The 14,144-nt window shown below is 46.5% G+C and overlaps 4 protein-coding genes across 4 annotated transcripts; 3 read left to right on the forward strand and 1 right to left on the reverse strand.

Annotated features, from left to right (window-relative positions):
- Positions 1-2,983: 2,983 nt before the first annotated feature.
- PHALS_14618 (uncharacterized protein) lies at positions 2,984-3,771 on the forward strand. The gene has a single exon (XM_036407522.1). The coding sequence runs from the start codon at positions 3,051-3,053 to the stop codon at positions 3,228-3,230; it is 180 nt and encodes a 59-aa protein (XP_036263216.1). The 5' UTR covers positions 2,984-3,050; the 3' UTR covers positions 3,231-3,771.
- Positions 3,770-8,371, forward strand: PHALS_12621 (myosin-like protein; the record flags this gene model as incomplete). The annotated part of the gene is made up of 1 exon (XM_024728211.1): positions 3,770-8,371. One exon carries the CDS (start codon positions 3,770-3,772, stop codon positions 8,369-8,371), a length of 4,602 nt encoding a protein of 1,533 aa, XP_024578711.1.
- A 132-nt stretch (positions 8,372-8,503) lies between these two features.
- On the reverse strand, positions 8,504-9,394 carry PHALS_12622 (ribosomal rna large subunit methyltransferase j; the record flags this gene model as incomplete). The annotated part of the gene is made up of 2 exons (XM_024728212.1): positions 8,504-9,040; positions 9,110-9,394. The coding sequence occupies 2 exons, from the start codon at positions 9,392-9,394 to the stop codon at positions 8,504-8,506; spliced, it is 822 nt and encodes a 273-aa protein (XP_024578712.1).
- A 32-nt stretch (positions 9,395-9,426) lies between these two features.
- PHALS_12623 (Domain of unknown function DUF4201) lies at positions 9,427-10,568 on the forward strand (the record flags this gene model as incomplete). Its single annotated transcript, XM_024728213.1, has 2 exons — positions 9,427-9,587; positions 9,653-10,568. The coding sequence occupies 2 exons, from the start codon at positions 9,427-9,429 to the stop codon at positions 10,566-10,568; spliced, it is 1,077 nt and encodes a 358-aa protein (XP_024578713.1).
- Between the last annotated feature and the right edge of the window lie 3,576 nt (positions 10,569-14,144).

Below are 14,144 nucleotides of genomic sequence, written 5' to 3' on the forward strand. Positions count from 1 at the left end.
AAGATTGGGTGATCGCGTTCGAATCTACCAGCTTAAGCTGCGGCGAAGAACTAACTAGTTCACAAAAAAGACTTACTTGTGATGAAATATTCACCTGTCAAATTCAGGGTGCACCTGCTCGGCTCAAAGCCGTTTGTGATCTACACAGATCATGCGTCATAACGCAGTGCGGCTCAGTTGGTCAGATGGCTCTCCTTCTTTGCAGATCATAACTTCGAGGTAAAGTATAAGCCAGGAAAGCAGAATGTTCTGGCTGATGCGTTGTCACGCAGTCCGGATTCTCAGCTTGCTCATGTCACCATGGTGACGTTGTCAGTGACGTATTTGATCCGCGCCGCATACGCGGGTGATAGTATGTGTGTAGCATCGCTACAGGCTATCGGGAGCAAGGAGTTAAAAAAATCTGACATGAAGTTGTCGTCGCGACTGCGCGCACGGTTGCACCGACAACCGTTGAAAAACGGTTTGCTGTATTATAGCTTCGACTCAACGGATATGCCACGAACTGTGGCTCCTCACGATGAGGATTTGAAGTACCGTATCCTGTATGGACCCACGACACACCAACCAGATCTGGGCCGTGAGAAGACGTCTAGCTCTGTGAGTTGCCAATATTGGTGACCCAAGCTGCACTAATGGACGAGCACATATGTGCGCACGTGTGAGTCGTGTCAGAGGGGGAAACCCTCTCCATATCGGTACCCTATGGGTGCTGATTTTCTCGTCGAGGATTTGGAGGAAGTCGATTATGAATCGAGTACTCCTTTCCTAGGATGGGATGAAGAATAGGGTGAGGTGCGCCAACTAGCGACGTGAGCCCTGCTCGAACCGTGCAGACACCGTGTCCGTTTCCCGACCTCTCGACTTCCGGTGGTAGTGGTATCATTACCAATCGCCTCGACGAGGCACAGGAGCAGCAGTTGGGGGGCACCCACAGAGCGGCTTTCATGCGCTTGTATCCACGTTCGATCCTTGACCCTCGTGAGGAATACGGCTTCCGCTCGGCGGATCTCGCTACTGAAGCGAAAGACGACCCTCGATCGTTAGGCGTCTACGTAGTCGAGCCTTTGGTCCGAGCTTGACCAACGAAAAGCTCTTCGAGCTCGCTTCTTGGTACATCAATAAATCGCATTGGGTAGGTATCGCACTCGGCTTCACACTCGAAGAAAAAGCGCTCCTGTACCCGCAATGCGGGCGATTCCTGTGGTGCTCACCTCTGGTAAAACCTCTGCAGATAATGAGGAGCTCTTTGAGCGAAGGGTGCAGCGGGACCGCAAAATTTCCTCGCTGTCTGACTTACAACGAAGCCACAAGGAAGTGAACGTGCGTGTGGAATGCCATCTTCGGTTCGAGTTATCCAAATTCAAGGCGCAACGCCGACTTCCTACGTATTGTCGCTCTGCAACGTATGGATTTATCCATCACGCTCCCGCAAGTTCTGTGGTTCCTCACTAGGGTGAGCCTATGACCCAGCAGCTCAGGACCATAGCTTGAGCTCAGATCATGGCCCTTCGTCTTCCTGGGGTACTACCAAGTAGCGCGAGGCGTACGACGACGCGGAGCGTCATGACCCCTCCTACCACAAGCGTCCACATCTGGGCAGTCTTGCCGAAGTGGCACCTCAACTTCCCACGAGTTCTCGGAGTTTGGATATCCCCGCAACTTCACAAAAATACCGAATTGGACCCTGTTGACGACGTCGACCTGCAAGTTATTCCACGTGAAAAATGGCGCCACCGTTCTCGCCGAGAAGAGTCAGGGGTGGACGATGACGACTTGGTCGATCGCCGTCCGGTGACTCGCGATGCTCTTCAGCTTTTTATGACATAGTCTGTCGTCATCGTCACTCCGCCGAGCATCTTGTCGATGTTACAAACCGCAGTGCGGAAGACCTCGAGAGCTTGGAGCACTTCGTGCACCGACTGCTTCACGTTGAGAGCTTTCGCGCTCTGTCGGAGAGGCTTTTAGCCGTCACATCGCCCGTGGCGGGCGCGGTGTGCGGCTTCCAGTTGCCGAGGGCTTGGGATGTGCTCCCCGTGAAGCCGTAGACGTACTGTCCGGAGTTGCACCGCGCGCAGAAGACGAAGAAGGGCTTTGCCCACGGGCGCCCTCAGAACCAGCTAGGCTGGGAGTTTTCCTGTCATATACACAAGGCTTATTGAGCAGAGAATGAGTGAAGAAGGTCCTGGACGTAAAGGTGTCTTAGACACGCGAGCCTCGTATGAGGTGACACTTAAATGTGAACTTTTCACAATTTTGATAGAGTGTTAGGGGTTACACGTACCCTGATGTGAAAGGGTGGGTCACACAAGATGGTGTGACTGTACAAAAGTGTTGAGTACACAAGACGGTGTAATCACCAAATGGTGCGGCTACACCATGAAATGAAGCCACTACATGGCGGGATTGTCATTAGTTATGCATATTATTTAGGTCTTACTTTTTAATTAGGGATCCTAAAGATATAGATATGGGCGCCTTTGCCGCAATTAAATCAGATAAATACAGCTTTAATTCTGAACGGAAGGTGTATCTGCCTTGGGTTAAGGTTTTGGTTACTCTTGGAGGTAGCGGATTGCGATCGCTACACTGATATGGGTCTTGCATCGTACGTAAGGTCGGTGACCCTATAAAGCTTCCTTTAAACAGCGAGCTACAGCAGCCCCGCTGCAGCAAGGGATCCGTAATAACGACAAAATTTAACTTAGGAAATGTCGCTGAGAGGTGGCGATACAAAAGATGACAGTTCTTACTCCATTACAAACGTGTTTAGTATTGAAACGGGTGAGGGTGCTGGACCCTGTAAAGGAGTGATCTGTAGCACTTACGGGCAGCTAGCCTTGCACTGTTGATTTTATCAGGGTTTAATGTTATACAACAGGTATATTTCGTACCACATTGAGCTGTTCTTATTTTTCTATTAATATCACTTTTGAATATGTAAAAAAACTACCAGTTTCTTCAGTTCGTTTTTCAAATTATCATGAGCTACAACATCAAGCATATTTACTCGATTTTTTGTATATACGACAGACATCTCTATCACGTAAATGACTCGTTCGTCCATTGAGACAAAACGCCACCAAAATAGGCTGGACATTGCTGACGAGATCACAGAGAGCCTACCTAAAATCAGAATTTGGAATAATAAGTGGTCCATAGAGCTAGTGGCGAAAGCTAAGACGAAAGAAACCTCGATAGAATTCGACATTTACAAAATCTGCTTTTAGCGAGACTGGAAATGGGTCGGAAAGTCAATAATTTTAATGCCAATACATTGTGCTGACGTTCAGGGCGTAAAATGTTTTGATTTTTGCTGCTTACCAATGTTGAATAAGCGAATCGTACAGTCTATGCAATAACATCGTTACGTCGACATTCCGTCAAGACGTTTGCTGCGTGTCGATCGCAAGTGTCTTGAGTGGCCTAACAGCACGGCTGTGTGCAAATTTGCTGTATTCTGCCCTTTAAGCGTCATACATACAGAACGTTGCACACTCTTGTTAAGGCGAGAGATATAAGAAACTGAACGTTAGAGCAAAATACTCCAAGTTGTCGTTGCACATCTTTTTCACCAATCTACTCTTTTTTGTAAGATTTCAGCCAATCATACCATTCCACCACACACACATCATCCGTCCGCCACAATCAAAGTCTCCCTCCGCTTTGTTCGTTGCGTTGTCATATACACGCAGTGTGAATTAGGAATCAAGACAGAACCAAACCGACCTCTTCAAGTGCCAGTACCGACCATCTACACTTGAAATCCATGTCGGGAAGACCGCGTATGGAGATGGTGCCATCCGGTGCGCTGCCATCATACGACCGCTTTCAGCGACACAATGCAGCACCCGTGGACGAAGCCAATTTGAGCATTGCTCAACGCCTTGTGCTAGAGAATAAGAAGCGTGCCCAGAACTCAGCGCGACGTCGTAACACGCTAGAAGTTGTGGCTGCACTTAAGCACACTCCTGTGGAAATTGGTGCCCACATTTGGGTTCCTGATCGCGAACGTGTGTGGCGCGTGGTCGAGATCGCACGCTATGAACCGGCCGACGATCCTGAGCAGGGCATGACTCTGATTGTCAACAGCAAGTATGGCCAGGAGAGGCTGGATATGCGTGACATTGGCGACCTTTACAAGGTCAATCCGCGTGTTGTGGACGACATGACGGGTCTATACTACATCCATGAGGCAGGAATATTGGAAAACCTTTACATACGCTCAAAAATGGATAATTTGCGTCCGTACACGCTGATGGCTAATGTGCTAGTTGCTGTTAATCCACTCGTTCGCACAGTGGAACCCAAAGTGACGGATTACATTAAGACGCAAATGGGGGACCGTCCGCCACACCCGTACGCTATTGCAGAAGTAGCATTTCAGCAAATGGCATTGCGTACCCTCGCGCAATGCCAGTCAATCGTCATCTCTGGGGAATCAGGTGCTGGGAAGACTGAAACGTCCAAGATTGTACTGCGATACTTAACATCACGTGAACATTTGGCGTTTGCATCTAGTAAAGGCAACAATGCTCAGCAAGATATTGCACTGGAATTAGACAAGCGACTCTGGGACACAAATCCCATACTCGAAGCGTTTGGTAATGCCAAGACATTGCGTAATCACAATTCATCACGATTCGGTAAATTTATGAAGCTGCAGTTCAAGCCTGGCGATAATACGCTTACGGGTGCATTTGTTGAAACGTACTTGCTGGAAAAGTTTCGTGTCGTGGCCCAAATTCCTGGCGAACGCAATTTTCATATTTTCTATTTCCTACTTTCTGGAGCGAATCAAGCGCTGGCAAAAGAGTTGAAACTTGAACTAGTGGACAAGTTTGCATATTTGAATCAAAGTGGATGCGTGTCGGATCCAAATGTGGATGATGAACTATTGTTTGATGAAGTGACGAGTGCTCTTGGGTCTGTTGACATTGATGCTGCTTTGCAGAAACAAGTTTGGACTGTACTTTCGGGTCTGTTGCATCTTGGTAACATTCGACTTAAAGACCGTGAGACAGCGGAGGGTGACGCGGGAGAAGTGACACCAGAGGCGCAACGATATGTTGCCTCATGCGCTGAACTTCTAGGTGTGGACAGCTCAAATCTGTTGGATGTTATTTCAACGCGTGCAATTTCAACACGGACGGAAAATTTTACTATCAAAAGGACTGCAAAAGAAGGAAGTTATGTCCGTGACGCCATCGCAAAGTCCATATACAATCATTTGTTCAAGTGGATTTTATATAAAATTAACACTTCACTCGGTCACGGTGACAGTTCACTTCCATTCATTGGTGTGTTGGACATTTTTGGATTTGAATCATTTGAAGAAAACGACTTTGAGCAATTGTTGATCAACTACGCCAATGAAGCGTTGCAAGCTACTTTTAATCAGCAAGTTTTTATTGCAGAACAGGAATTGTTTGCTGCTGAAGGTATTGAAGTGGGTAAGATTATGTGGCCGGACAATCGGGAATGTATCGATTTGATCTCGCAAAAGCCTAATGGTATTCTTCCATTATTGGATCAAGAAGCCAAGATGCCCAAACCAACTGATGACAAGTGGAACGCCATGTTGCACAAGACCCACGTGAATCATTCACACTTCTTGCCACCTCATGAAAAAGATAAAAAATACGTGTTTATCGTCAAACACTTTGCTACACGCGTACCATACACGATCGGTAACTTTATTGACAAAAACAACGATACTATTCCCAAAGACCTTGAGGACTTTGTAACTTCCAGCAAGTCTTCGCTCATTAAAGAACTGTTTTCGTCTAAATTGGACATTAACACTATGAATCAGCATAAACAGAGTGTCTCGGCAAAGTTCTGTGATCAAATGCAAGAGCTTACAGACACGCTGAACGCGACGCGTTGTAACTTTATCCGATGTATCAAGCCTAATCCGACCATGACACCAGGTGTCTTTGACCACGGATACGTCGTCGACCAGTTGCGTTGTTCGGGTATGCTTGCAACGTGTGAGCTGCTCAAGGTTGGACTGCCTACGCGCGTATCCTATGACGAAATTTGCCGAATTTACAAGCCCGTGCTGCCGCCGTCCGTCACACCAATGTTTAACGCGTACAACGACCGTACGTTTACGGAAGCGGTACTGTGGTCTTTCCGGGTGGAGCCAGACGCTTATCGTCTAGGACGGACGAAGGTCTTTTTCAAAACGGGCAAAATTGCGCTGCTTGACGCCTTACTAAAGGTGGATATGAAGAAAATGGGGCCGTGGATTGTTGCCCGTCTTCGAAAGTGGCTGGCACGACGTCGATGGCGTTACGCTTTAGCAAAGGTGCTCGCACAACGTGCATTCTTGAAACTTTTGGAGGATACGAGAAGGCGCAAGGCAGCTATTGTCAAATTACAGGCGGTAATGCGTATGTTTGCCGTCCGAAAGCAGTTTATTCGATCGCGGAATGCATATCGTCACCGCATGCGCCGCAAGTTTTTGGCCCGAAAGCACTGGAAAATGGCAATTGGTGGTGTCCTAGCTACTAATGCCTTCAAGAAACTCTTGCAGCAAACTCGCGAGCGTATGAGGGCCAAAAATGCCGAGCAGAATGCGGCAGCAGTGAAGATCCAGTCGATTGTGCGCGGCAAGTTTGGCCGCAAACAGGCCGAAAAGCGTCGTGCGCAGGTTGAGGATGAAAAAATGCGGAAGAGGCTACTGGAGGAAGCTGCTCGTATTGAAGCGGAAAAGAAGAATTCGGCCAAAAAACGCTGGCTTACGGCATATTATACCATCCAAGCACAACGTCACTTCGTGCATCGATTGCACCACATTCGCAAAGCCCGTTTGGCTGTTGAAGAGGCTCGGCGACTTGCTGCTGAACAGGAGCGATTGCGACTCCAGCGTGAGGAAGATGAGCGCCAACGACGCATTCAAGAGGAGGAAGACGAACGTGAGCGTCAACGCCTGCTAGAGCAACGGCGTGTCGCTGCTGCTACAGCTATTCAAAATGCTTACCGTCGGTCGGTCGGCCGCGAGGAGGCCAAGCGCCAGGCTGCTGTGGAACGTGCTCAAGCCGCTTCCCTTGCTGCTGCCATGGCTGCTCAAGATGCTGCTGCCGCCGCGCAGGATGCGTCCGTGGCACATGATGCAGAGGCTGCTGCTTTGCGAAAGCTAAGTGCTTATGATGAGGCCCAAAGAAAAGTGGCTTTAGCTGGCACGCTAGGAACAGCTCCCGCTCTTGGTACGCTCGGTGTACATGGAGCTGCTGGTAGCGGACCGGCTACGCTGGGATCAGTGCAGCCTTTGCAGGCTGCCGCCGGACAGGTTGGCCAGATTGGCGCCATCGGTTCGATGGGTGTTGCCGGTGCCATGGTGGGACAGGAGTCGCTCCAAAATGCTGACATGAGCTGGGTTGCTGGTGACAATGCGAAAGTTGAAGGTGAAGCCGTCGCGGGTGATGCCCTGCGCCAGGAGCAGCTTGCACAGGCTGGTCGCGACCTATTCGGTGAAGGTGGTGAGGCTCCTGCTGGTCCGGTCATGTCAGCTGATGATGAAAATTTGATCAACCCGGTAGAAAAGATTCAAGACTTTCCAACAGGTCCGCCAATCCCGTACAAGGGCGGCATTCTCACGTGTACGATGTTGGGCCACCGTAAACAGCAGGATCAAAATTGGGGTGATGAGTACACGGAGTACGTGCTGCGTGTGACGTGGGGCCGTGATATTTTGGAGCAATCAAAAACTGCTTGGCTCGTAGGTGGTCGCTACAACGACTTCAACGCGCTTCACCAAGAATTGAAAGCCGCAGCTTCCGGTCGCCGTGGTAAACGAGCGCCATGGTTTCCGCGTTTTCCCAAGCGCCACCCATTTTCATCCATGATGGGTAAAAACCAAGAAGAGAAATTCATTATCAAGCGTGAAAAGGAGATGAATCGCTACATGACACAAGTGTTGACGCAAATGCCAGATGCACTCCTGAATATTCACTTGGATCGGTTCCTTAACCTTACGCTTCGTACTCAAGACATCTGTGAGCGTGAAGCGTATGCAGAGGCACGCAAGCGGTGGGAAGAGGAAGAGCGCGAGGCGTTGGCTAATGCAGCCGATGCGGAGCCGCTGAACGATGCAGACTTGCAAGAGGTCGAGCAATTGGTGCACCAATTGTTGCAAAAAATTATCTACGCAGCAGGCGACGTCCGCCAGGACACGGAATTGCAGGAAATGATTCACGCTGTCAAAGTGTTGCAGCCACGTGTGGCGGCTTCCGCTCAAATTGGTGGTAAAGTCAACGTGGAGCTTATACCACTGGCTATGCAGTTGCAAGATGACATCCAAGATGCATTTAACCAGTACAACGACACGCTGCTGGCACTGCGACTCGGCCAGGATCTCAACTAATTGTCTCCCGTTGGCTCTCACTCTTTTCGTCGTGTGTCTGACTTTTGCGGTAAGAGTTCGCCGCGTACATTTAGTCGAGCCTTTATAAAATTCAACTACATGAGAAGTAAAAAGATAACAAGGTCACAATTATCAGTTTTCTAGAGTTGTTATACCTTTGAACCCTTTCGCTACAAAATACATCTCCGTTGATTCTGGTCGTGACGACTGCGGCTTCATGGCCTTCACAACATCAAATACTGCCTTCAATTCAGCTCGAAACTCCTCAGACCCGTCACATCTCAGAACTTTGGTAGCAAAATTACCACCAGGACGCAGATAAAGTTCAGCAATTTTAAGTGCATTGTGGCAAAGACGTAGCTGGTGTTGACTGTCTGTAAGGAATGTACCCGAAAAGGATGGAGCCATGTCGCTTAGCACAACATCGGCCTTGCGACCTCTTAAAGTCTCAGTCAGCTGTTTTCTCACAGATGATTGACGAAAATCCCCGACAATAATGACTGCACCCTCTACGGGATCAAAACGCTTAAGGTCCACGGCCACAACTCGCGGTGGATCATCAGTCGTGCATCGCTTTGGTGCTGTAGCCTCCACCGCTACTTGCGTCCAACCACCAGGAGCGGCACCTAAATCTATAACCACATTACCTTGACGAAGTAGCTGAAAGCGCTGCCTTTCGTGTATATAAAATTGTGAGTGTGATAAATAGCAACCTTATCCTATTAATCATACACCTACATCGTTGAGTTCGCGTAATTTAAAGGCTGCACGCGAACGTAGTCCCTCTCTTTTAGCCTGTTTCACCGCAGGGTCGTTCCACTGGCGACGTACCCAGCGAGCACTAGCATTTGACTTTCCCTTCAGACTCTTTACAGCACGTAATGGAGCGCAGTGGGCGACGAGTGACTTTGGACGTCTGTACATGGCTATCAAAACAGCTTTAAAATTGATATTCACTTGATTTTGTAAATTAAGAACTCGAGTTAAATTTTGATTCCTATTCTTGCCACGAAATTTCCACATTTTGGTTGTTTGGTGAAACGTCGCAATACAACATGCAGGTAGAGACGATGATCCATCACAATCCTCACCGTGGCCTTAAGCGACAGGATGAAGATGATGCAGCAATCATTGCAGACGATGCTGCTCAACGATTGCGACTGGCAATTGCAAATGCCACAGAAGCTCGTGAGAGGCTACAGCTTAGAAACACCAAGTGGGTCATCGTATCAGAGCAATTCGAGTTGCAGTCAACTCACTGTGATACTACTATGTTTATAGTCTACAGCGTCGTGTTGCACTTATGTTACATAAAAATCAGGAAAGCAGCCCCGCGACTGGCGGCTCAGGTGCTGTGAAAGATAATTCAAATTCTGCCAGAAGACGGGAGGACAAAATTATCTCAAATGAAGATACCAAGCGATATCTCGATTGTCTACGCAGTGTTCATGAATCCAAGGTCCAAATGACAATGGCCCGATCTCAATATGACAAGGTGGCTTTGGAACTACAGGCTCGACTGGATGAAAAGGAAGCCAAGGTGACAGAGATTCAAGACGCATTTCTGGAATTTAAGAGAGAAGTAGCGAGAAATGCTGAAACTTTGGGAACGGGCAAGCCTATATCTAAGCGAATGATTGCTCAATTTGAAGCTGCAGAACTTCGTAAGGATCAAGACGTCGAAAAAATACGGCTGAAACATATAAATTTACGCATGCATCTCAAGAAGCTCGAACAGCTATTGCATGCAAAGGAGGAGCTTGCAGAGGGGCTTCACTTGATTGATTTTGAGCAGCTAAAGATTGAAAATCAGACGCTCAATGAGAAGATAGAAGAACGAAATGAGGAGCTCTCTAAATTGCGCAAAAAGACCACAAACACAGTACAAGTTCTGACGCATATTAAAGAAAAATTACACTTTGTTTTTGCTGAAAGCCAAATGCTTAAACGAGAATCACGTGAGCTGGAAGAAATTCTGTCTGCAAACCGCGACCAGCTCGCACAGAAAAAAAAAGAAAGAGACGCAACGCGACAGCTTGCTACTCGTCTGAAAAGCAAAGACGGGTTTGCCTCATCCGAGATGCTCATTGAAGACTTTGACAAACGCGAGTCTGACGTCGTGGACCTGGAGGGACGTCGTGCAGAGCTCATTCAGAGACACGCCTATCTTGTTAAAAAGATCAAGGAATTTGACTAAAATATTATCCTGTACATTTTTTCTTAAAATATATAGTACTTTAGATAATCTATCGTTACGAAATATAATTTTATATTTGATATGCAGTATCCAATGAAAATACAATCAATTTTACAGCATAGTTAAATATCTACAGACGTTGTTTCGCTGGCATAAACCGCATCGATAATCACAACTACGCTCCATAGTCAATCAATGCCCGTGCAGCTTATATCTGGACAGAAATTGAGCGATCAAAATGTGCTAACTCTACGATTTTGATAGAGTTTTTTAGCCAAAATTAGTTCAAATTGATGTTTGAATAACATGTAGTGTCCGAATAACATATTTCATAACATGCGGATATATCGAGGCAACATTCTGTATGTCGGAGTTACATCAGACTAACGATGCTCATCAGCTCACGATCAAGGTGCAAGCCGCTGATCGTTCTCTAAATAGGAGCTGATAAGCTACGATAAAGGCATGCGGTGCCGCAAAATTGGCAAGAATCATCCTTCGTATTTAAGTGATAGTCCCTAGCAAGCGACATGGATCTTTGTTATACATTTTTAAGAATTTAAAGAAGCGCTGTTATAGGAATGCTGTAAAGCGTAACGTGATTTCCTTTATTCTAAAAGATGGCAATAATTTTCTTCTTGATATATATATATATAGCGTACCACAATTTGTTTCCAAGATAAATACTAGCTTTAATTCAATGCATGCAATCACCATGATATAGTTCTGCGAACTTATGGTCAGATGTAGCTCGGTAAGTGGCTGTATGATCGTGAGGGCTTAGGTGCTTTTCTACGTGGAATGCAATAAGGAATCTATACAATGCACAAGCTTTGGCTTAAAAATTCTCGTTGAGCAAACAGAAGGGAGGGAATCAAAGGCCATCCCTAGGATGCGGAACTTTCCTCATCGCATGTGACTGGCAGTGACGGGCTGTGTAACGGACTACTTACCCTACCTGTACTTTTTTTCTATTGTCCGAGCAAAACTCAGAATCACCAAGGTGAAGAATAATGATGGAGTACCTCAACTAGTACTCCGTTTTGATGTAATTATCACGACTTGCCGATGAATAGTCCGTTGCACACATGAGATGCTAGTCCCACGACAGTTTGGTACACTTTTCAACTAGACTTAGCTCACAACATATTACTCAAAGGGCTAAGAACAAAAGTTTTCGACATCCACACAATTTCACTCTAACGAGAGAAATGCATAATGCGACTCGTACGATCAGAATTTCCAGTGTGCAAGTTGCACGACAATTCCATTGCACTTGGTAGCCATTATTGTCAGTTCTGCAGCCGAATGCAATAAAGAATGTTTCCTCTGCGAGGGTGAGCGATAATATGGCAAAAAAATTTCTGGGGTAAGGGGTCCTTAGATGATAAGAAGTTTAGCCTGATCCAGACGAAGCAAGAGTGTATGGCACTAGTGGTCTTTAAGAAAAAAGTTCGTGCGCGAGAATGAGCACTTTAGTGAGGTCTTGATGTAGAAAAACGCACCCCAATAGGGGACGAGAGACATTGCTGGTGGACGCGCCGTCTGGTCAGACGCACCGTTTGCATGCGAAACTCGTGTCCAGCAATGTATGTTGACCAGATCCAGCGTTTTAGGTCCAGGAGCTGTATCGCAGCATACCCTCTCACGATATCGGTATCAACTTCCATTTTTTAGGGTCATCAGTAGATGTAGCTCGCCCCAAGACCGCGTCTACCTACCACTTCGAGGAGTTGCTGGGTGTTGTATTAAATGCAGAGCACTTTTTGACTTATGCGTGGGCGCTACGAAAACAATAGGTGAAAGCTCTGTTAGCACATTATAGGCGATGGATCGTGAAGGGAGATTAAATTACTAGCTGCTAAACAGCACCGAGGCGCTCAAAAATGTTACATATGTAGCAGAACCAAACATTCAAATCCTGCAAATTTTATTATTGCATTGTTGAAAAGAGCAGAAGCTCGACTTACCGTGCAGATTTGAGGGACAAAGCTCTCGCAAGAACAAGTCGAATTTCAGCGTCGGCATTGCTTACTATTTCGTACACTTCGAGCTCAATAGCATACGAGACTTTCTAAGAAACATGGAGCCCAAAGTTTTATTGATAACATCAACGTCTCGAGCTTTGTGAAGCCATATCGGATTGGTAGTTTCAAGAGCGTCGTTTATCGCAAAAGGATGTGCGACAGTCGAAACCAGTAGATAAATGAAAGCATCGATGATGCCAACTGATATACATTCTTGTATCTTGTGATTGGATCTTTCGCCCAGTAAAGCATGTTTGTTGACCTCCTCTGATAGTAGAGGACTTTGCCCGCGTGGAACGTTGTCTTGGCTTGGTTTTGAATTTATTGGCTATGGTTGGACGGTTGAAGTGACGATGTGTCGCGGTCTCTACGGCTTGTTTACTTTTAGACGGGGCAGAGTTGCCTAGTGCTGCGCGCTTCAGCCGGTGTAGATGGACATTTGAAAGTTGCAAGTATGGTGGTCGCAAGTAAGAGATCCCGGTTCTAATATTCTTGAGGATGGTCTATTCTTGTCTTAATAGAATGATTATGCTAAGCCTGCACTATCATATCATACACCCACTGTGCGATGTACTAAATCTCACGGGTTTGAAATGATAAAGGCCATTTACTTGTGAATGGATTAATCGGGAGCGCTTTAAAAATGTTCGTCTCCCATTGCCGTATGCAAGAGCTTTAATTGAATGTAAGCGTTATCTCTAAATAAAGCAATGCGTTGAAGAAATTGGAAAAATACAGACTTACCAAGTTAGAATAATTGAAGCCGAGCACTTTGATCGTTTGGACGAACACGTTATTGAAAACCCCACAGAACATAGAGTGAGAGATGTGAAATTAATACCGTCAAGAGATTTACGTGCTTATCACTTGTGGTAGATATCTCATGTTGTGGTGATGAGGGCAATGCCAAAAGCGTCGCCTTCATTTCGAGGTATGCGTCAGGAAATTGACCTGATCTTGAAAACGAATTGTTTATCTCACATCAATGATCTTTTCTTAGGAAATAGCGTGATCTCGCACGCTTCTCTCTTGGTGAGAAAGAGTGAGTCGCGCCACTTGATACCGCCTTATTGCGCTATGAAGGCTTATGGCGAGTGACACATCATGTAAGCTGTAGTTGCGGTGACCATTACAGCGCAAACAACCTTTTTTAAAGAAGACGTGCTGCTAAATTGCATTAATAGAAACTTGTTTAGTACTCAAACCTAGTATTGAATATGATTAACTGTCGCAAGGCCAACTCTGATTGCGGTTGGGCATTGCATTTGAGACTTGGGATCAATGCTTGTCTGAAAGGGTTTCAGGCAAACATCTATCGACTAACAAAAGTGTAGCGCCAATGACCCCATTTCCGAGGTATTATTTTGAGTACACTCGCTGCAGGCAGATAGCTCCCATGAAATTTCAGTTCAGACCAAAGTTGATCATCATTGCCACTATCTGAAATGATGGTGGCTTGGCGTTGCCAACTACTTGCACAAGTGCGATCTAAATTACAACGACATAGCACGACCTCTTGTCAATCGCTCCAAAAAGGATGTCACATGGT

This window comes from Plasmopara halstedii, assembly GCF_900000015.1.
Source record: "Plasmopara halstedii genome assembly, contig: Scaffold_614, whole genome shotgun sequence".
NCBI classification, from domain to species: Eukaryota; Oomycota; class Peronosporomycetes; order Peronosporales; family Peronosporaceae; genus Plasmopara; species Plasmopara halstedii.

Excerpts from the sequence above, each read along its gene's own strand:
- PHALS_14618 (XM_036407522.1), top strand. The coding sequence starts at position 3,051 with ATGACTCGTTCGTCCATTGAGACAAAACGCCACCAAAATAGGCTGGAC.